This window comes from Neolamprologus brichardi, chromosome 14, assembly GCF_056152115.1.
Source record: "Neolamprologus brichardi isolate AB-2024 chromosome 14, ASM5615211v1, whole genome shotgun sequence".
Taxonomy (NCBI): domain Eukaryota; kingdom Metazoa; phylum Chordata; class Actinopteri; order Cichliformes; family Cichlidae; genus Neolamprologus; species Neolamprologus brichardi.
This window is the reverse complement of record NC_142117.1, coordinates 30599573-30622324: the sequence shown is the minus strand read 5'-3', so window position 1 is coordinate 30622324 and position 22752 is coordinate 30599573. Positions and strand designations below refer to the sequence as shown.

General features: G+C 37.9%; 1 protein-coding gene across 1 annotated transcript in view; it reads right to left on the bottom strand.

Annotated features, from left to right (window-relative positions):
• Nucleotides 1–9008: 9008 nt before the first annotated feature.
• Nucleotides 9009–22752, bottom strand: part of b3glcta (beta 3-glucosyltransferase a) — a 76194-nt gene continuing 62450 nt past the window's right edge. Inside the window, exons 11-15 of the mRNA XM_087851103.1 lie at nucleotides 21801–21914; nucleotides 13427–13526; nucleotides 12886–13005; nucleotides 11857–12001; nucleotides 9009–9542 (exon numbers count right to left, since the gene is read on the bottom strand). Coding sequence (XP_087707229.1) covers nucleotides 9381–9542; nucleotides 11857–12001; nucleotides 12886–13005; nucleotides 13427–13526; nucleotides 21801–21914 — 641 coding nt within the window. The 3' untranslated portion in view covers nucleotides 9009–9380. The remainder of the gene's footprint in view (nucleotides 9543–11856; nucleotides 12002–12885; nucleotides 13006–13426; nucleotides 13527–21800; nucleotides 21915–22752) is intronic.

The following is a 22752-nucleotide window of genomic DNA, read 5'->3' as shown; positions in this document are numbered from 1 at the left end:
ACAGTAAATGTATCCCTGTACATCCTTATTATTGTTATATTAACTCTAACGAAGTACAAAACTCTGCAAGTGTCTGTTAACTGTTTTTCTTTTTCCGCCTGTGTAGGAACCACTGACAGTTTCATTGCTCAGATTAAAATTTCAAACACACTTGAGGATTCATCGTAATTATTCTTTCACATTTATGACATGGTGAAACTGAAGATGCAAACACTCAAGGGAAATAATGTTTTCACTACAAATAATTTGAACCACTTGTCTCCATCACAGACTTGTACAGTTAATTAGTATGTGAACACTGTGATCAGTCAAAATATAAAGTGGCTACAAAGTAACCTGAATGAAATATAAAACTATATCCTGCTTTAAAAAAATCATGACAGCAGTAGTTCCTTATTTTACATTTTATTACTATAGAAGGCTTTTACCATATTCTCGGGGAGGATGTCATTTGAATACGGCTCCGGATAGGCTCCCTAGGCTAAGAATAGCAGCACTCTGGTGGTACAAGTACAAAGGGTTTACAGACATTCATATAAAATGAAAAATATGCATAAAGGTGCATATATTAAAAACATATCTCACAATTGATATATAATCATAAACTGTAAACCACATTATAATGAAACAAACAAACTATAAGCAGATGATACAAGCACTGGAATATTAATAAGGACTAGACAATGCACCAGGAGGCCTAGTGCATGAAAGGTATTGTATTCAGTTCTAGCTACCATGCTGTGTCTTATTTGCCAATAACTGTCAACATACAGAGCAAGAGTGTTCACGTGGTTTGCTTTCTTTGTATGAAGCCAGCATCACAGCGTAATTTCATGAAAGCCCAACTGCTTATGTGTAGCCTGCCAAGCTTCAAGAGAAGCAGTAATTAACTCAGAGTTAACGTCAACATACAAAAAATAGTTGGTAGTTGCAGCCAAGTCCAACCTGCAGTCAGTGGCGATCCTAGAGTCTGTTGGGCCCCTAAGAAAAGATTAATAGGGGGCCCCTCCACCCAGCAGTCTACCAATAATAATAAATTGCACACTTTGGACTCATTCATTAGGCTACTATCTTAGTTAGGTTAACTAAAAGGTCAAAAGTAAACAAAACGACTGATGTGATGCTAGGAGAAGTTACATTATTCAAGCGTCTCACTTAGCTCACCACAGTGACGCCTAGAGTAGCAGCATTTCATCATTCAACATTACAGTAGTGGTAAACTGCTGTAACTTCAGCCCCACGGGGGGTGATCATTGGCCTGGGGACTCTAGGAGTTGGTTGCCTTGTCTGGTGGCACCTCTGCTTGCAGTTCTATATTATCTGGAATTGTTCCTGTTGGCATTAGCTCCTTTTAAAAAATGTACTTAGCACACTGGTTCGAAACAGCTCTCCCCTCTGGCATGACACCATATTATTCTTGCTAAAGGGCTTCAGGTTACAAGGTTTTGTTATTCATCGTCCACCAGGATTACTAAACCAGTCACAAATGTAATTAAGTAGCCAATATACACTGTTCAAAAATAATGTTTTTAACTGTGTTGTCAAAGTCAAAGTCTGCTTTATTATCAAAAACCACATGTACAGATCATATAGTTCATTTTGGCTTAATAGGAGATCTATGATCTAAAGAACCACACTGTGATTTTCCACTATGGAAAAAAAATAATGTCATCTGTTAGCAATGTTTTTGTTTGTTTGCTTTTTTTGTACAGTGACACTAATATTTCATCTATGAATTTGCTAAAAATAAGCAATGTTTAGAAATGGCTGAGTGCACTTTTTGCTCATGAGTGGCTAAAGCACATGAAGGCAGCAATAATTGTACTAATAATTGTCACATTTCTTACTTCACCAACAACCCACTCATTATTTCCTTATTCATTAATTAGGGAAGGATTAATATAAATATAACAAAGCAAACTAAAATTGCTATTGAGATATTTAAATGGTTGCTTTAAATATTTTAACATAAAATATAATAGAATATTCCCCAATTCCCTATCAGCATACTGTATATTGAAATGGTTTGAGAGGATCTCTTGCACTTTCTTTAGCCTCTTTTCAAGCTTTAGAAAATCTAGTCTGTGACAGAAGACTTTTGAACCAGACTGGGTGAGTAAAATAAAGCAGGATAAAGAAGAAAAAAAGGTCCATGCGAGAAACATCCTGTGTTGGCATGGTAGGTTAAGCAGAGGGCTTTTACATGGAAGAGCAAAGCTGAATGCCATGTGATGCAAAAGTCAGTAGTGACCTTTCAGCACACATGATGGAAGGTGTATAGTCCAGAGAAGGGAGAGCCACAGGAGGGGGGCTGTCTATACTCAGATTTATGTGTGTTAGTAGTGCAGTGTTTCCAGACTTTTCTTCTCTTATTAAATACTATATATCTGCAGAGCTATGCCACTCTGACTTACCCACACCTCACGAAATGGTTACATTTCATGCAGAGATGAAAGTGAACAGGTGGCCATTTTTCTCTACATTCTGTGCCTGAAAGATAAACGAGGGTTAACGCATGTGGGAGGAAATCTGACTAGTTCATTACACCATGCTTCAGGAGCAGTTGCTGTACCGAAGCACCTGCACATGGAGATGCTTTGCACTTTTTATTTCATGACTGGCTATGCTTGCACCATTTCAAAGCAGTAATATTATAACACACTGCCTGAATATCGAATAACTCAGGCAGGGTCACTACCCTTGGAATTGGAGTTGCTTTACAGGTGCCACTGTTAGGATGGAAAAATTCTGGCTGGGCAAACATTATTCAAGGCAAAATTAGTCAAAGGGCATATACACTAACTCTATATGAAGTACCAGTGAAACCACAGGTCATATTTATTGATTCAAGTGCAGTATACAAATATATTATGGTCTGGCTCACAGGATTGCACCTTTCTGACTAATCCTGCAGGCATGTCACACCCCCGTGCAGGGTGTGATGCTCATACAGTTTCTGGAGCTACTGGCGAAATCTCATATAATCCACAACTCCTACTCTTATTTCTCTTAACAAAATAAGCTTCTTAAAGTTAACGTTGTTGCTAAACCCGTGACTATCGACAGAGCTGCTGTCAGATTTGCTCAGACCCTTGTAACCTTTTAACAAATGCGTGCAAAACACTACACATTGATCATCCATGTCATTAGGACTTCAGTCTATACTGTATGTGAATAAATAACATTTTGAAAAGAGAGTTCCTCCAAGCACAATTTCTTTTATAGCAGGAGCTTTTTGAGCTACAATCTGGTTGGTTTTGAGTTGCTTGAGACTTCAAATATGGGACAGGAAACTGTATAATTTAAATGTGATGTGTGATTTTTCAAAGATGAAAATCGGGGAAAATCTGCACTTTGAGCCATTGCACCACCTTGATTTTTTTCTTTTTCACCCATTCTGTTGTAAAATTGCTTTGACAACAGAGCAGTTACAATCACCAATCAACTTCACCTGTCAGACAGATGGCCTCATATTTGTACCTAGAAAACGTTGGCATATAGAGTGACCCAGGACATGTAACTGCAAATCAAGCCCAAAAGATCAATCCTGTATCACCATACTTCACAGTTGGTTTGTGCTGGTATACCAGTTTATGCCAAATGTATTGTTGTGCATTTTGGTCAAACAGTTTTCTTCTCTATCCACAGGACCCGGTTCCAGAAGTTTTATAGTTTCTTGAGATGAAACTTTGCAAACCTGAGTTGGGCTGCCTTGTTCTTTTAGAGAGAAGAAGCTTTCTCCCGACAAATTTTTCAAACACACCACAGCTGTTCAGTCTTTTTTCTAATTGTACTGTCATGAACTTTAAAATTCAAACTGAGGCAGAGCTGTAGCTAGTGAATTTTTTGCAGTTTCTCTGAGAACTGCACTGTCTGACCACTGGGTGAATTTGCTGGAACAGCAACTTCATTAAGATTGACAACTGTCTTGAATGTATTTCACTGGTGAATAATCTTTCTCAGTGTAGAATGATGGACTTGGGCCTGTCTAATATTTACCATCTTCATTCTCCTGGATAAAATTAAAGGTGTACTCAGTTTTTCACATGACTGCATAGAATCCTGTGAAAACTTTCTTTTTCACATGGCTGCAGAAAAACAAACCTCTGTTTTGCAATAATGCTTATTTATTTTATACAGCACTTTTGAGGAGGCCCTTGAGAAGCTAATCCTCTGTCTCAAAGAAAGGATTTTACCTCTTTTCTCTTTGAAGCCACCTTCTCTTTACTCCAACTTTCTTTTGATTGGCAGCCCTTGACAAACAGAAGACCTGAACAGCAGGTGGGTGGGACTGCCAGGCTCACAGCTAGGGATCTGTCCCTGGGATGACATTGTGCAGAGCCAAGAGTAGGAAAACCTGTGAGAAGCTGAGCCATTGGAGCAGGTGGGAGTTGAAGTTTTAGGTTCACAGTGATGAATTTAAGATTATATGAGGGAAAATAAAGAGAGCAAGAAAGTCCATTTTAGAGATTTACTCTTGTTAGTTTGCAACTTGTAATATTTTAGTGGAATTACAATCTAAAATATATGGGAACCAATGCACATCACGCTGTACTGGGGTACCTGGGTGTTACTGGGCTATCGTGAGGAACATTGTAGATTACATATTTTTTTGTATGTTTACCTTTTGCCCCAGCTGTTTGCTCCATGTTAATGCATTAAGCTTTGAAGATATACACCCTATGTTGAAATTGTAGATACAGACGCTCAAAAACACATGCACGCTTGATATACTCCACTTACCTCTTGGACAGCAAATACCATCTCCCCCCACAAGGCAGACAACACGGTGTCCCATACTGCAGCCTGAACAGAGACAGCGGGTGTGTTGTTCCCCTGCCAATAAAGCTGATTAACTCAGAATGATAGTCTCGGTCTCCACTGCACAAACACACGTGTATGGCATTCCTATTTTTCTTTATTTCCTTTCTTTTTTCTATTTGTTTATGTTGAGTGGTTATTTACTGTAATTGGCTGATTTTTTTCCCATCACATATATCATTAATTGCAATTTTAGGGTGATATATGCTTCTGTTTTGCGTTGTTGCTTGATATTATTTTACTTACTGTTTTGGTGTCCTTGCTACTGTGACTTCCATCCATCTTTTGTATAAGTCAAATTTCCCTGCAAGGACAATAAAGCTTATTTGATATAATCTAATCTTCTCTTAGAGCAGGCAGCTGGCGGATGAGAAGAATTCGGAAATATTTTAATAGCTATCAGTAGCTTGACACATGACAGCATACTATTTATTTTACTGTTGGATCAGCAATAAAACCAGTCTTGCATAACTGATGGTTAAGAGCTGGTAAGATTTTGACTTTCAACACTTGTCCTTGGCCTGCCTTTTACTGCACCTGCCTGTTTCCCGGCACATATGCACAAGTTCAACATCTCCTCTACCATCCACTCTCTCTTTTTTTCAAGAGGCCCATCTCAGGCTCAGTATTGTAATTTGACACTGAGTTTACTTTGAGAAATTGCCCAGGCTCAATCATATTATCCTTACTGTGCAGAGCTGAATTATACATATACATGAAAATAATTCATTTGCCAGACACGCCAACATTCATTATTATTTTGATTGTCTTATTCTAAATGGACAAGCAAACAGATGACTTCTGCTAAGGAACACTTTCTGAATGCATAATAATGCATATATAATCAAATTCATTTAGATGGAGTCAGTAAAGCCTGAATAAGAGACACCTATGATGCATCTGTATATGCATATATAAATTCCAGTCCTCAAAACATGTAACATTAATTTCTGGCTGTCTATGTCTGAAACAGAGCGAGAGAGGGAGTGAAAGAGATGTGCATGGTCGCACTTTAAGGAAAGAAACATTAAGAAATCATGAGTTACCATATTAATAAATCTCCTTGCCCTCTCAACCTGACCTTTTCGCTGGCTGTAATTTTGTTAAAAGATTCAGTTTGGCAGATATTACATTTATGTCATTAATGTGATTCACTGAATGACCCGAAAGCATAAATTACTTGCAAGTCATCCTGTAAATCACTATAAAAGAGGGGTTAGTAACTCACAAAAAAGGAAGGAACACAAACGTTATAAAAAGTTTTTTGTTATAGAAATAAAAAAAAAAAAAAAATACAAAGTGACTCTACAGCCAAGTTTACTGATAGAAAACAACTTCAGTGTTATACATGACAAAGAAGCTATTTTAACTAATATGTTCAAGGTCGAAAAGCTACAATGGAACAACTTAAATATGGGTGTTATGTTTAAGAGCAGATGGCTCCCAAGGCTTTATTTTAACTCACTGCAACTGGCAAAAAAAAGGTATTGTAACTATGTAAGAGGAATCACTGCAGGCACTGTTGTTCTTCTGAAGGGATGGAAAACAGACTGACAACAAATGAGAAAAGTGAGTGATGATAAAAGCCTCAGCAGACATGACTATGACAGAGATATGAGATGAGATGTAACTGCAGCAGCTCTTTCATCCGCTCCACTTTGGTGGCCCTGATGGGCACAGTGAATCCCAGCAAGAAAATTCAACACCCTCTCCAACCGGAACCCTTTATGGTTCACAAAAGCTTCTATTCAAATACAGTTTTATGAATAATGTGGCCATGTGTCTTTACAAAGATATGAGAAGACAGTGAATTTTGTGACAAGCTAAACCTTCTGTTCAATGAACGGCTTAAAAGGGAGATATGAATATAAATAGGTGCAAAAAGAGAGTGTGAGATCAAGGCCATAGTTATAATATATATCACAGATTCCCTCAATATTCAGATGGGCTCGAGATGGTTCTGCTCCTCCTTAAATGTACTGAGAAAAGCATCAGCAAACCGCACATCATCAGAAATTATCATTGCTTGATGAGCATAATTATAATTACAATAACTGCCATTATCAGTGTTAATACAATGCATTGCAGCCCTGTGGGATGACTGCCTAAATGGTTTTACTGGCTAGCTTTGTGTAAACATAAAATAGAATATTCCTGTCTGTTGTAATGGGTCACTTACAGTATAAATGCTATGGTTTTATATAAAGAAAACAACAACAACTTCTTTTTCCAAGAAATGTATGTAATGTATGGTAACGTTAAACATACTTTTTGTTATTCTTTGCTAATTTTTTTTCACTAAAATCTCAGCCACCAGGGGCAGTCTTTTCCTAGCTGGTGTGTTATAGTGTTTTTCAGATATGCGCTGCTGCTTAACCTTTACGTATTTTTAGATACTCCCGTTTTCTCAACAGGCTTTTCCATTTTCAGACTGTGGTTGGAAATAATGTGTTCTTAACATCTTGCACGCTTAAAAATAGGTTACACTGATTCATCACGCCATCTTGTGATACAAAGAGATATTACATCAAAGTACAGCTTAGCCCTTGTTCAACTTGAGCTGATACAGCCCCAAAACAATACATACACGTTTTGAATGTTAAGTCATGGCAGCTGTTTCTTTACATTCTTTCAATAGCTTAAATCATTTTCAAATGTAATTTTTAAACACAGGAATTTACAATATATATCTTTAATTGTGTAAATAAGTATTATAATGGATTTTAACAAAATGCTTTTGGCAAAATTGAGGCAAAGAACCATCACCTGCCTCCAAACATCCAGATATTGATTTGTTTTCCCAGCATTGACTCCATGGCCATCTTTTTGCAATGTTTCTAGTTTTAAAGCTGATGTTTCAAGCAAGGTTTTGACTCAACTCTGTAGACTGTACAACTATTACCTCTGAGGATCCTAAATCATGTCGGTTTTTCCAGTAAAAACTGGATTTTTCTTCAGGGGAGGTTACAGTTTAGACTTACCCAAGGTGTTTTGGTTAAATTTCTTTTAAAAGGGTTTGAGTATGTAACCTCAGTAGTATCCTGTAAAATCATTGATGCAAGCTTAACATGGCATTGGAGAATGTCATCCATCTAGTTCAATGTTTTAGACAAGCCAAAAAAGCAAAATTCACCACCTGACAAAGTTGAACCTGGCCAGAATATTGCTGCCGACGTACTATTCTGAATTACACAGAGGATTTCCCTCTGAGCACAGCACCATTTCACCATCACTCATCACTCCATGTGTGGGTGAGTCCCACTAGGAATTTAATTTGTTTCCTGCAAATAGGTTACAATTCATAGGTGTGTTAGAGGATGTCTGCTTGAGTTATTACACTGTTTCAAATGCCTGAAGCCATTAGACTTTTCATGAACTTGCACCAGCCTGCTGTGCTATTAGGACGGTGTAAATTTAGCACCTTAGTGCAGAAAAGATCTGTAAAGAGAGGAACATCTTCTGTTTTACAGTGTGCATTTGAGAGATGGTAATGAGTTTTCCTTTATTAACATTTCAGATTTTCATTAGCCGAGCGTAATAAATATCAAGCCTTTCATAACCCACCGGTCTTCTAAAGCTTTTTTGGCCGTTACTATCACTCCGAGTGTTTTGAGAATGACACATTACAGCTAATTTTTCAAGTTGGCAAACAGCCAGTAGAGGAAAAGTTTAATTTTTAACTGCATGCTCAAGGTCTTTCAAAGACCTTTAACAATGGTCAGCAAATTACTTAGTCCACCAATTAATTAGGAGATAGAGAAAAAATGAAAATGAATTGGTTTTGATGTTGTTAAATAATACATTTATTCTTAATACCTTCTTTATGTTAGTATGCCCATGAAATTTTGTGCCTGTGTCTCTATGAGGAAGGAGAACACCTTGAGAAATAGATGATTATGAAAAACAAAACCCCACAATGTAAATAGACGAGTTTAAAAATAAGACGTTTGTCTGTCTGTGCACAGGAGGACTCTTTTAAAAAGTAAACATTTTAAGGGCACAAATTTTCACAATGCTTCTGAGAGAATTCACGCTGCTTTGTAGCTGCACAGAAGAGACTGCTCATATTGTAGTTTTGCCATCTTAGTCATAGCATTAATTAACCTTTAACAACCTCATCATTTATACATTGCCCAGTTAGACTAAATCCTGCAATAGGTCCCCAAATGAAAGCAAAAAGCAAAATATTTTGAAATATTAATGCCTTTATGACAAAATAGAGCACATTGTACAGCATTAGTGATCATTGTAAAAGACACCATTTCTCCAAAGAAACGATATGCTCCTCTATAAGGTATTAGATTAGGATATAAATATACACATATTCCCAAATTTGACAGCAACCATAACATGCAACTCAGTCATGAAAACACTCAAATATTAAATCACAGACACATGCTCGCATGGTCCTTCTTTATAACAGCTCAACATCAACATTACAAAAAAACAAAACAAAACATTTACATCTGTGAACTGATAATTTTCCCATCACTCGACATACACACACTGTATATACATATAAAAGTATTCATACAGGCTAGTTTATGTGCTTAAATTCATTATAGTTCTGTTTTTGCACTTTTCAATTCATCTTGACTTGCTGTGAAGTCATCCTTAAGCCATTTGTTGAAGACAGCAATGGGGTCAATGTTCCAGTGTTTATGAAAGGAGATGGGCACCTGGTGAGCTAGGAAGTCTCTGGCATAGTCCTCTGGGCGTGCCTGAAAGGTAAGATTAAGCATGGTAATTTATATTTGGAAGCTGTCTCAGGAGACGTAGGAGAAAAGGTATGAAAGCACGAGTTTATGTTCAGATGCCTCCTGAAAATAGAGAAAGTAACACTTATGATGTCTAATTATAGGTCATGCATGCTTGTGGTGTAGCGACTCATTTGACATTTAACTTTTTCACGATTGTGAGAAATTACTTAAAGCCATTTTGGAAAGTCAGAGCAGCAAATGCACAGGTTCAAATGCACTTTTGGATGTGAAACAATCACCTCCCAATCAGCAGGCCCTTTTGTTTTATGTCAAACTGCACAGCCTTTTGTCCCCTTCTCCCATGTACTAGGGAAATAAATGTGGTTTTGATTGGCTCTAGTAACACTGGAATCTCACAAGAAATGTGTGACCTACAAAGAGATGTGCTTATCTATGAATGCATGATATGCCACTCTATAGGCATATTTTACGCCCACTGTCTGTGGTGCCCTGTTGGCACCCTACCTGTATATAAGTATATATATGCTTGCTATACTCCCTCACATGGTGAATAAAAAAAAATAACAGACTTAAGACTGGAAACAAGAAAACTGCACGTAAAGACGAAACATGAGTTATTTACATACCATGTTTACATGGATGTAAACCTGTGGAATTCATATGAGTTATTTACAGATTATGAAATGTACATGACGAGATTTTATAAGTATATGTTTATGCTCCTGGGGATCTGAGCAGAAGAATACTTCACATCGGGTCTATACATAAGCTTTTGGCAGATTATATAAATATTATCTGTCAATGTACACACATGATGTACACGTTAAAGTGAAGAAGCAGTAGGAAATTAAGTGGTCTAAAAACCGATTTAACCCAGTTACATAATCACACATGGTATTAGCAACATTTTAGAGTTTCTTCTTCTCAACCTTAGCTATGTTTGGATAACATCAGGCAAACAGCGATGTCATGGAAATGAGATGATATGAAAATGAGTTTGCAAAGATGAACGATTTTGCTTTCTTCCTTTTTTTGACTGTTTGACCTAAACACACGCATCTGTAATGATGCCCGACCGCAGGAGCACCAGCACAATTGTACTCTGCCTTGTTTCTGAAGCTGTCACTAAAACATAACAGGAAGACAGCAAGTCAAAGGAAAAAAAAATCTCCTGTTATTTTCTTTTGGAAAATGGCTATCTAGCTGTTTTGGAGACTGCTATAAGTCTTCCAATTTTTTTCTGTCTTGCCACTTTCAGCAAAGCATTGCTGGATAAAAAAGATCAATATCCCGTGAAGTGTAAATATATTTTTATCACTGAGAAGGGTGGACATATCCTAGAAGTCCCACAGGACTGCTTCTACCCACAGTAAGTCCTATTCACATGTTAAGCGCTCTGCTTGTCGCCCGTAGCTTTGTAGCTCACTACTGGTTGCTGGTGGACATTCCAGTCTTATGTATTTGACATACCGTGACATATCAGTCAACAGTATCCTCAATCTCAGCTATTCTCTTCCTGTGTTTATGCCCCCATGCTGTCACCCAACCTGTCTGCGTAGCACCCCCTTCATTCAGGCGTATTGATGAGCATTTACCCTTTTGGGTTTGAGGACTCTGGTATTGTTTTTGACACTTTTTTAAGGAACAAATGTGCTTTTCCTACCTACAACTCAAAATGTTAGCAATAAAATGACCTTTTTCACAGAGTATGTGTAGAAACTCTGTGTAGAAGAGTTTCTTCTATACACAGTCCAAACTGCACGTTTATATTAGTGATGCTGTAATTGCCAGGTCCTGATTTGTAAGTACAGTCCACATCAACGCACCCATAATTACAACTAGGAATTTTCTAAGAGCTCAGCTTACCTAAATGAACCAGGGGAAAAGGATAGTAAATATGAGGTTCAGACTGCATCACACTTTCAGAAGTACAAACTCTAATGTGGATGGTTTCACCGTTCACTAGCTTGAAATTACAGAACCTGTGATAGAAAATTACTTTAGCATATGCAGTGCCTAATCAACCAGAAAAACTAAAAAAAATCCTGCGTAGGTGTACAGGGCTTTTGAAAATCAGATATCAGCCAGTTCTCAGTCTGCCTGCAGATGATGAGGCTGAAACACCTAAAAAGAAATGTGGTTTCCTTTGCACGGTCTGTTCCTTAAAAGTCATCACATATCTCAATGTAAAATCTCCTTTATCGTAATACCTGAAGAGAGTTTTCATTAAAGAAAAAAAGATTATTGACATAAAAAAAAAAAATCCTTATATTCTTCACACAAAAAGAATGTATTGTGAGAGTGTGATTACAACCTGGTGGAAGAGAGGACTATGTGTGACGGGAAGCCCGAGAGCATTGAGGCACATGCCCAGCACCATGTCATCTGGCGCGTCATTGCTGTAGCACTTGCAGCCACTCTTAAGAAGTCGCACCACAGCTTCCCTGCTGAACACCATACTGCAGCAATGCATAAACATACAAAAAGGCATGTAAAAGACACACATAACACACTTATCTGAAGTATAAATGATAAATTTAGAAGGATTTTTTTTTTGCCAGGAAATTATATATGCATGCCTTTCTGCTATCATTTTAAGGTCCATTATGCGTATTTCATTCAATTGAGGGGGAGGGCAATAGAATAGAGTAAAATTATGAGCTGAGAGCGAGATGGGTTTTTTCATATAAATTGGCTCTGCGTAACAATGATGCGACAATTCAATGAAAAGAGAAACAATTACAGATGACAAAATGAATATTAAGCTGACAGAAAAATCGCTCATTGCCACTCAGAATGGGTCTTTTTTTCTTTTTTTTTAGATATTATTCTTCAGAAAACTGGCAGCTGTAGTGTTGTGAAGTGTCACAGCAACTGAAGTGTCCCTAAATGGAGTTTCTCACACAGCTCACTCACAGCTCAAGATGTATCTAAAGCACAGATTTTGCCAAATAGGTGAGATTTGTGCTGGCCAAATAAAAGTGAACTACCACTTTTCCTTTCTGCCCACTTTATGATCTTACAGCTGATGTAAGCAAAATGGCACTAAAATCTGATTTTTAATTAAATTGTGGGTGTTTTTCTTTCACCTGCTTTAACAACTGATGGCCATTTGTGATTCAGTGGGGTTTTATTTCATATTTTTATTGAGTTCTTTTACTACAATGCAGTCTCCAAACTCATTTCCCTTAGGGGAGCGCTACACTTTTAAACTAAATTGAAAGGGTTTATCTGTAAATTACAGATTACGTTTTTTTTATTACACACTTTATAGTTCCTCTGCTGCCCCTGAATCTTCCATCATCATCATTCCCAGAGCATTTGAGCAGTGAAACTAACTCACCCACCACCTCCTGTTATGTAACTGTAGCCACCTTGGCTCAAGCCATAGCCGTATCGCTCCCCCAGACTCACTGGTTCAGAGGAGTCATAACAGCTCAGCAAGACTTGCAGTCTGGGGATGCTGGAGAAAGCACAGATCAAACTAATCACACACTCATCATCATCATCATACGCACATTCTGGTGCCTACACACCTAAGAAACTATTCATCTAGAGGGAGAATTAACTGCGCTCCCTCAGGCTATTTTAAACACCCAGAGGCTTCCAAATGAAGAGGCAACCTGACAGAAAGTGAAGCCAGCTGGACATGAAGTTGTATGCTGAGCTTTTTAGATGTTTGATAGAATGGTAATATCTCTGGAACTCCTTTTTACAAAGTGACTTCATTCCAACTGTCTCTCTCTTTCAACCTTTTCACAGCTAAGACAGAATCTGGTAGAAAATTTATGAATAAATGTCAGTCAAACAGTCAGACGAATGAAATTGCAGAGTTTAGGCCACAAATCCCCAAACAAACACATTTCCAAATGGCAAGAACATACCTGATAAGTGTGTCATCATCCACAATGAGGAGCCACTTGGTGTCCGGCACAGCGCTGCTTAGAAATCTTTGAAGGATTGCAAATGTTTTTCCACAGTGGCCTGCAAATACAGACATGCTATCAACAGAATGGCCAGTATGACTTAATCACATATTGACCATCTGGTTTACAAAGATAAATGACCCTGTTAGGAAGAAAATCACAGTTGGTATAAGCAGTTATTTATATGCACAGATGCCTTCATGCACACAAACGCAGGCACAAGGCAGTAGCAACAAAAATTATAGTCATTTATTATTCGGACTGGATTTGAAAGGAGTGAAGCAAACCAATAGTCACAGTTGTTAACTACAGAAAGAGCAATGTTTAACTTAGGAAAGCATACGAGACTTGATTTACAAGCTACGTTTAGATAACAAGTAACTAATTAGAGTTTTAGTCTCTCGATAGGGGCCTTTTTAGAAGGTAAGAAAAATAAGCACGACCATAGTGCTTTTTATTTGTAGCTTTTGCTTGTAGTTCTGCATTAACTTGACAGTGGTGTGGACTGTTTGGGCAAACAAAGAGCAGCTCTGCATTCTGCTCAAAGACACCTCAAAAGTATGCTTGCCTTTACACATGCATGTCAGCAACTGCACAGGTCAAACAGGTGAAGATCTGTTAAAAAAATGATTCACCTCTTCAAGCTTTGGATTGCACAGCAATGAATAAAATCCTCTCTGTGCTTTTCAGTGCAAAGATATGTCTTACAAAGGTTTGTAAGCAAAAAAAGAAAGAAAAAAAGAAAGCTCTTGTCTACATTCTGACATCTCAAAGAAAAAATAAGGTATGTTTGGAATGATGAGCCCGGAGATCAAACTTTTACTCTGGCAAGTTTGACATGACGGCCAGATGGAACAAAATTTTCTGCCAACTCCTGAAAACAAAAACAGTGATGTGGAAGTAAACAACAAATACAAAGAAACCAAAGAAATATGCCCATCAGAATCCAAATATGTGCACCATCAGGGCTGAGAGCTGAGACATGGAAATCTCTGGTGGCAAGCATCACAAAGAATACTGAGGCCTTACTGTTTTATTTATAAGGCACCCAAGGTGTTTTTGCTGGTATCTGAATATAGAATAAGAAGGGACACCTTGAACTGCTGACAGGAATAAAATCCAAAAACACGCTGATCTCTGGTAATCTTATATCTAGTCGAGGGAGTTTAGGGAAGATCAGGGTCGTTGATAGATAGTAGTTTTCTTCTTCATGTTTAATGCAGTCTTTAGAAGAAAAGAGTAAACAACCACAGCTACATTCATATGAACATAATACTACAGAAAGTTTTGCTTTGGCCCAGCTTTGACATTTTTTTTTACCCAAGTATTTGTTCATACTCGGCCGTGAACCGCACTCGTGCTTGCTTGATAAAGTTCCTATGCCACTTTTCCATTTCAAGGTCTTGCATCATTCTCTGCCTCACTTGCTGAGACTATATAAATTTTTAAACTCAGCCTGTTGAGTGTATTTTTTCCATTTTCAAAATAAATGTATACTGTAAAGATGTGGGTTTTCACCAGACTTAATATTTCTTTGTGGTTTCAAACAGATGCATGATGAGCTAGACAGTTCTGAGTTGGGTGAATACTTGTGTTAGATTTGTGTTGTTGATTGTCATTTATGCTTAGAAATATCTACTCATATATGCTTAGAGTTGTATAATCGATGTCATGTTGGTAGAGGTTTGATCCTTAGTAGTCTGTGGAGACTTTGTGTGCATTCCAGAGTGTTCTGGCATTCACACCTACATCCTGGGAGCATGGGAGAGGTCGTACCTTCTCATTTTGTGGTAGGATAAACGTATCTATGTCTGTTTTAGGCTAAGCGCCTTTTGTTTAGATGAACTGCTGGACTTCCAGACCAGCAGGTTTAGGGAAGTCTTTATGGGGTCACACTCTGACCCCACACACACACACACACTTACACAATGCACAGGCAAGGTACTCTTTGTTTGTATGTAGATGTCATATGTTAATGAACTGTGTATATTCATGTGACCTCAATAAAAGAGCAATGTTACGGGGGAACGGACGAGAGCAACTGGGGTCAAGCGAAGGGACGGCGTTTGTCCAGTTCTCTCCCATGCACGAGAAACATAAAGAACTTTGCTTTTGCTGTGTAATTAAACTGTCTTCAACGTTCCAGCGAATAGGTTTAAGCTACAAACCTATCAACTTGTTTTTCAGGACAATGCGAATGAATTTATTTTGCGTCAGATCTGTTTTTACATTGGACTCTTGACAATAATTCTGTCTGCCAGTCTGTGCCTCTTTACTTGATAAATGTGACGGCTTATGCTGCATTTCATTTTCTTTGTGCACATGTAAATGCACGATATGGCTTTAAGATTTGCTCCGAGGGCACAGGCAACAATGTTAGTGATGAACACAGACTCTTGACATATCGATGCCTGACGACGATGAACTTCAAGGATGCTCTCAGCAATCATTAGCATAAAGTTTGAGGCCTTGGGAAAGAAGCAGAAAGAAATGAGCAAAAGAAATGGAAATTAATTTTTTATGTACCGATCATCTCCTCCTTTCCTTGAGAGAGATATATTCCTTTTATGTCTCATTTCACTGCATTCTTATCTAATAATGTAATGGCCACTGTCCTCATGTTGATAAGTACCCGACACTGTTGCATATTTCTAAATATAGATACTGTAAATCAGTGAGGGGTTTTTCTGTTGTCGTGGTTTGTGGCTGGGGCAATCTCATTTAAAGTCTTTTACTAGATCTTTTACATCACACTGCAGAAATCCAATCTACCGTACATCCTCCAGGATGTAAATGCTATTATTAGTTCTGTTTGACTGACATTATGCACTGACAGTAGCTTACGTATCTGGCTATTTACCAGAATCACTGAAGATGCCCCTGCCTTGACGATGGACCGTGGACTGCTGCCATCACAGAAGGCAAAATTGGAAGGGAAGGAGGCACTTTCTTTTAGATTACCTGGGAGAAAGACTTGGCCAACACTGCCCTTTTGCAGAACAAGGTGTAAAACTCAGGGGCAAGTCATACCAACTCTTAGTACTCTCTTAGGTAATAAAGGTAATGTGTTGACTTATGCAAAAGAATAAACTCCATGAGAATCCTGACAGCTTCAATTTCAGTTTTTTGTCAGAGCACAACCAGCTGCAGGCCTGTCTGGTTGGCTGTCTGCAGACTGTGAATGGCATCTTACCCTTACCCCATGTTCTATTGTCTAGAGAGAAATTATCATGAAATATCAGTTCTGCTTCGGGCAATAATTAAACAAATGTTCTTTAACCTAAATGATCTAAATCTTTAGGTAAGATCACATCCACTAGACTAAGGAACACTTCCACACTCTGCAATTAATTATCCATTTTTATTTATTCTTGCTTGCCCACTAAAACTAAGACAAACTGTAGCTTTAGACAACCATTTACGTATTTGATTGGAAGCAGATGATACAAATCTGTTATAGCGGCCTTAGAATTTAATGACAACTTCTCATGACCTTTTCTAGGCTAGTGTAGATGAAGTCTACGTGTATACTACAGTAGGCAGCACCTTAGTTTTTACCCATCAACTGTAAATGGCCGATGGTGTATTTTATATCTTGATAACGTGATAATGAGGTGATGGAAGACTTAAATTCATCCAACAGAAGCAGCTACTAAAAATCTTGGATGGGTTTTAATCTCAGTGGCCTTGATCAGAGGTCAGCTCGAGTTCAGACGTCAGCTTTACTGAAAAACACCTAGTATTTGTTCACATGTATACCATCAGTACATCTACTAGGAGGCTGTTGGGTAGCCCTGGGCAGTATCTTTTTAACACTATCAACATTGTATTTAGCCATATTTATATTTTAGATTTTATATAGTGATCATGTTCCCTTGGTCTGAATGAATTTAGATGTTCTTCTGACTGGACAACCAAAAAACCATTTCAGTAAATACAAAATCAGTAATACATGATATGCTACAGTGTCTATGGTAAGAAACCTCCTCATTGTGGATGACAAGCAGCAAAAGAACAAGTAAACAAAAAAGTCAGTTTCCATCTCCATCAATGAATTCAACATGACTGAGTAAAGTATGAGCATTTTTACACTTTCAATTACCCCTAAGCAAAGCAATCACTCTCCATATACATCAGGTAGTGGCATGTTTAACGATTTCTCTTGGATTTTACTGGTTCTAAATCGATGTGGTTTTACTGTTTCAAGGGAACTGAAAGAGGATTACTTTCACTATAGCGTGGCCCTACTCCAAACAGCTGTGCATTAGCAATGCATAATAAGTTGCTGAGTGCACTGAGGGGGCCCAGGGGACTCCACTGTCACCTTGTTTTACTCTTCACACATACGACCTCCAACTGTACACCAGTTATGTCACCTTAAGAACTTGTGCATTTAAGACTTCACTACTATGAGATGTATACTTCTGCACTTTCCCCATCCACATTAGTAAATTTAACAAGATGCAGGTTTGTTTAGGTAAGAATTCCATATTCTTCTTGCGGAGTTATTTTAAACCCCAATGCAAGTCACAGAACCAACAGAGGCGTCAGCATGATAGAAATCCAGAAATCCTTTAATCGGATTTGCATATACCGTTTTTTTCTTCTGTTGAAGTTTGACTTTAAAAAATCAAAATTATTTCGGTCTGAAGTCTGAGAGCATCGACAGTGCAGAAGAACTATTTGTTTAGTGTTTGAAAAGCAAAGGCTCTCATTTTGGATTTGTTTAAGAGCAAGAAGTGCGTGAGACCTGCCACTATCTACAATGAGGAGGTGGAGATGAGGCGGCTCTCAGGTACGGGGGTTGCATATCAACACCAAACTGCGCTGATAAGAGAGTAACTTTGCTAGAGAAGGTTGGCTTTTATTCTTTGGAAGGCTCAGATCTGCATCATACTAGTACAAATTTACTAGCAAGTACCCAGTGGCAGTTTACATCTATACAGCGAGAGGTTGCAAGAGACATCCTTGTTAAAAGTGCTAAGCTGCCTGGAGACAATAACTGAAGGGAGGCACGGGTCTACACCAGAGCTCTGAACAACAAGTTTTACCTACAGTGGAGTTAAACTGGCAACAGCCGATGCAGCGTCTTACTAAGGTACAGAATGCGGCGTCTTTTGTGTCACTGTGTGCCGATGGCTATGAGGCTGTAGAATAAGTTTTTGCCCAAATGGACTCTGCCTGAAGCAATCAGAAAGGCACCAAAGCAGAGAGTTTGTACCGTTCTTGTAAACTACCCTGGATTGCTTGGTGCATTCTTCAGGTCTATGTATTTTAATTACTTACCTGTTTCCCATTACCATACCCAGTGTGATGCATTCCATAATTCTATAACATTACTATGATTACGTTACATCTGGACAGGTTCTGTCATTGCACCATAGATGCAATGATGAATTAAATACAAATAAGTAAGTTTTTGTGCCTGTATCTCTAAAAGTTACAAATAAATAAATCCTTGATATAAAAATGAAGGACCATAAATAAATTAGCTGAGATATCTTATTTTGCAAAAAAAACCCAAAAACAAAACAGACCTTATTGCTCACACAGAAATGAAGGACGCTTAAGGATGAAGGTAGATGCAAAGAGTATCGGACTAAGCCATATAGAAAATACTTATCATTTCAGTGCACACTACGTTGCATTTCATTTATTTATTGTTCTCGGTAGAACAACAATAAATATATCCATCCATCCCTTTGTAGACCAGCTCTGCATCATTTAGCTCAACAACATCCCCCAGTTCCTCCCTTAGGATAAGCTTGGTATGTTGTTGGATTAAAGACCCTCCTGGGGGATTTTTCAAGGTTTTCAGTCCACCTGAGGATGTATTTTTCTAGCAGAGAAACCAGGTCTGCCCCAGAGTCTCTTCCCAGTCAATCAAGTCTGATGCACCTCCTGCGGGAGCCTCCTTTGAGCTTTGTTACTAAGTGTAGCCAGTTGTTGTTAACCGCTGAACATCATCTATGCTACTTATCCTATCCAAGCTCTAAATGTAGATCCAATTGAAGCACGTAAACAGGAAATTGAAACAGCTGATGTTTCTCAGAAATGAAAAATTATGCTCAAAAACTGTATTCTTTTCATTTGTATGACACTTATCAAAACTGGTGTTACAAGGTGCTTCCCAGAAACATAGAATAAACAAACAAACTAAATGATAAAGCATTTTACATATCAGTCGAAATAGGCCACACTCGAGTGTAACATCAAAATAAGAATGAGAATGAGGTGGTTCCATTGTAAAGAATAAATTAAAATTAACACACATAACCTAAAGGTTAAAAGAATAAGATGCAAGTAGGATATAAAATTTATGTTAAAATGTATATAAAAAGCCTAATGATACAAATGAGACTAGCAGTGGTTTAACAGAAGACACAGACAGGGCCAGCTAGAGATCTTCAGGCAGATCACTTTACAACTGAGGAGCCCTAGCAGCAAATGCTCAATCACCTTTTGCCTTGAAGCAGTTGGTGGGAACAGTTAATCGTGTCTGAGGATCTGCACCTGAACTAGTTAAGATGGGAACATCACTTTGAGTGTATATTCTGGGGCCAGGTGGTGAAGGACTTTAAAAGTAAAGTCCTTCACCAAAAAGTAAAAAAAGTAAAATCTTAAAATCAGTTCTAAAAGTAATGTCAGAAAGCTGCTGCAATCTGAAGTCTAATCTAACCAAGAGAAAATAAAGGCATGGATGACAATCAATGAGTTTCACTAAAATGCAGAAGTGATCATATTTCTTAGATGGCAGTAGCAGGACTGGATGACCTTGCTTATATATGTTTCTTGAGGGTGAGACTAGAATTAAAAAGAACAACCAGGTTTTTGACAGCTGATTTTACATAAACTCGTAAAGGAAAAGGGGGATTCATACTGGGATGAAGCTTGTGCGACACAACAATGAGAATGTGTTTAATTTTAGAAAATTTGGAAAATATTTCTTAATATCAGTTCATTTGTAAGACTGGACAGGGTTTTGATTTTATTAGAGTGATAGAACAATGTGTCACTGGCATAGCACTGGGAAAAAAACTAATGTGCAGGTCCCAGTACAGACCCCTGAGGGTCTCCACAGTACAGAGTAAGCAGCAATGTGGTCACCGTAGAAAAATTCTGTCTGGTCTTCGAAAAGTTTTCAGTCCAGATACACCTGCTCAGTGCTTTGTCCCCTTGATCAAACTTTTATTGTTTACTGTGTCAAATATTGCAGTTACATGGAGTAACATCAGAGAAGAACAGTGACTGGTATCAGCAGTTCATCTGTTACCTTGCTAAGCACAAAATCTTTACTGTGGTGTCTGACTAAACTAAACCTGACTAAAAAACTTTTAAAATGTTCAGATGTAATGCTTCTAGAAGCTGTAGACAGACAATTGTCTATACAAGTTTTGTTGTAATACTTTGAAATCGCTCTTTAAGTTTTTCAGTAAGAAGGATTGAGGCCTGATTTTTTGATGAGTGGTTGCACACAGGCTGTCTTTAAATACTCTGGAGAGTGGCCAAAGGACAGAGAACTGTTAAATATTTAAAGTAGAAAACTGTTAAGTATTTAAAGGGGCAGTGACATCCAAAACTTCAATTAAGCATGTTGGAAAACAGGTAAGTAATTATACAGTACAGCAGGATGGATTTTACATGATGTATACCCATTTTCAAAAAAAAAAGAAAAAAAAAAGAATGGGAAATGGGTATAGATCTTATAAACAGCACTTGTTCATGAATTAAATGCTTGTAAGGAGTGCGACAGCATAACACTGAAACTGCTACATAGGTGAAATGAATAAATAAACCAACTTTAGGAAACCACCAGCTTTAAAACAAATATTTGGAACAAAGACTAGTCATAAAAAGGTGACCTAGTATTTAAGTCCTAGAGATGGTAGAAGTCACCGAGGGATTATTGATTAAAGTGGTCAGTAGGTTAGAAAATTATAGTTCTTGGTCAAGAGAAGCTCATATCAAACAGAAGGCACAAAGCCAGTTTTCTAAAAGAAAAATATAAGTGCCTTACAGAAGAAAAACTGCAGCACACTTCTGCTGCCAACTGAGAAGAGTTTTATTCATGTCACTGTTTTACAGTAAATGGATTTTTATGCTGAAAAGTTGAAATACCCACTGACAAAAGTACTCCCGCTCAATCTGGTTCCAGTTCTCCTGAAATATTGGATTTGAATCACATCCCTTTCATGTGGTGGTGAAAGGTGTATAACTTTTAAGCCTAATTAGCCAGTTCAGCCTGGACCAATATACTAGGCCAGTAAGTGTATCTGTCGGTACAAGTGATGATTGGTGTGATGAAAAGTGAGGCTGTGAAAGGATAACTTACCCCTTTCAGTATTTGGAACACCTAAATTAATGGTTGGTATTGAAGGATCAGCATGATCGCTGTAGTACTCCAAAAATAAGGCGTCCTTTTCCCAAGTCTTCTTTATCACTGGCACTAGAGATAGAAGGAGAAAAATCAATACAGTGTTCAGAGTTTCACAACAAGAAGACCTCATGTTCTGTGCAATGTTTTCTGACCAAATGAAAACATTCTGATATTCTGTGTTTTTAAAGTAAATATTTTATTTAGGGAGATGAATCATTAAGGATAGTGAAATGATAAACAATGTTCCCTTTAATCCTTCGACTTTGTTCAGATTAGATTAATTCAGTATGTACCGACACTGTGCTCTTTTGTTACTTGGGGAAAAGCTTCTTTTGAGTTTGGCTTGGATGACTGGCTTTCAATATTTGATTAGACATATGATTAGTTACACCAAAGTAAATCACAAAACTTTTCAAAGTAACTTGTAAAATAAAGGGTTTCTTCCCTTTACTTTTACATTTCAGAGCTTTGACTCTGGGGATTTTTGTCAGGCTTCAGAAATAATTTAACTTCATTGTGCTTAATGCCCAGTAGCACTGCAAAACCTGCAGCTTTTGGCAGTGGAAAGGTACTGCAGATAGCAGATTACTGTATCTGTATTTTTCAATCTATTTATACGCTGCATTTCAACTAGTTATCACTGGTAGGATAAGGCAGCGGCCCGGGGGTTGGGGAGGTTCAGGTCTGAACTGTATGGTTTTCAGGGTTTTTATCGGTTTTATCATTAACTCGGTTTTCCTGGGTCTTTTCACGTGTGTTATGAATAAATCTTCTTTTTTTTGGTACCGGTACTAGTTTTATTTTGTTGTATTTATCCGCCACACCTTAAAGGCCGGTCTGTGAAAATATTGTCGGGCATAAACCGGTCTGTGGCGCAAAAAAAGGTTGGGGACCGCTGGGATAAGGC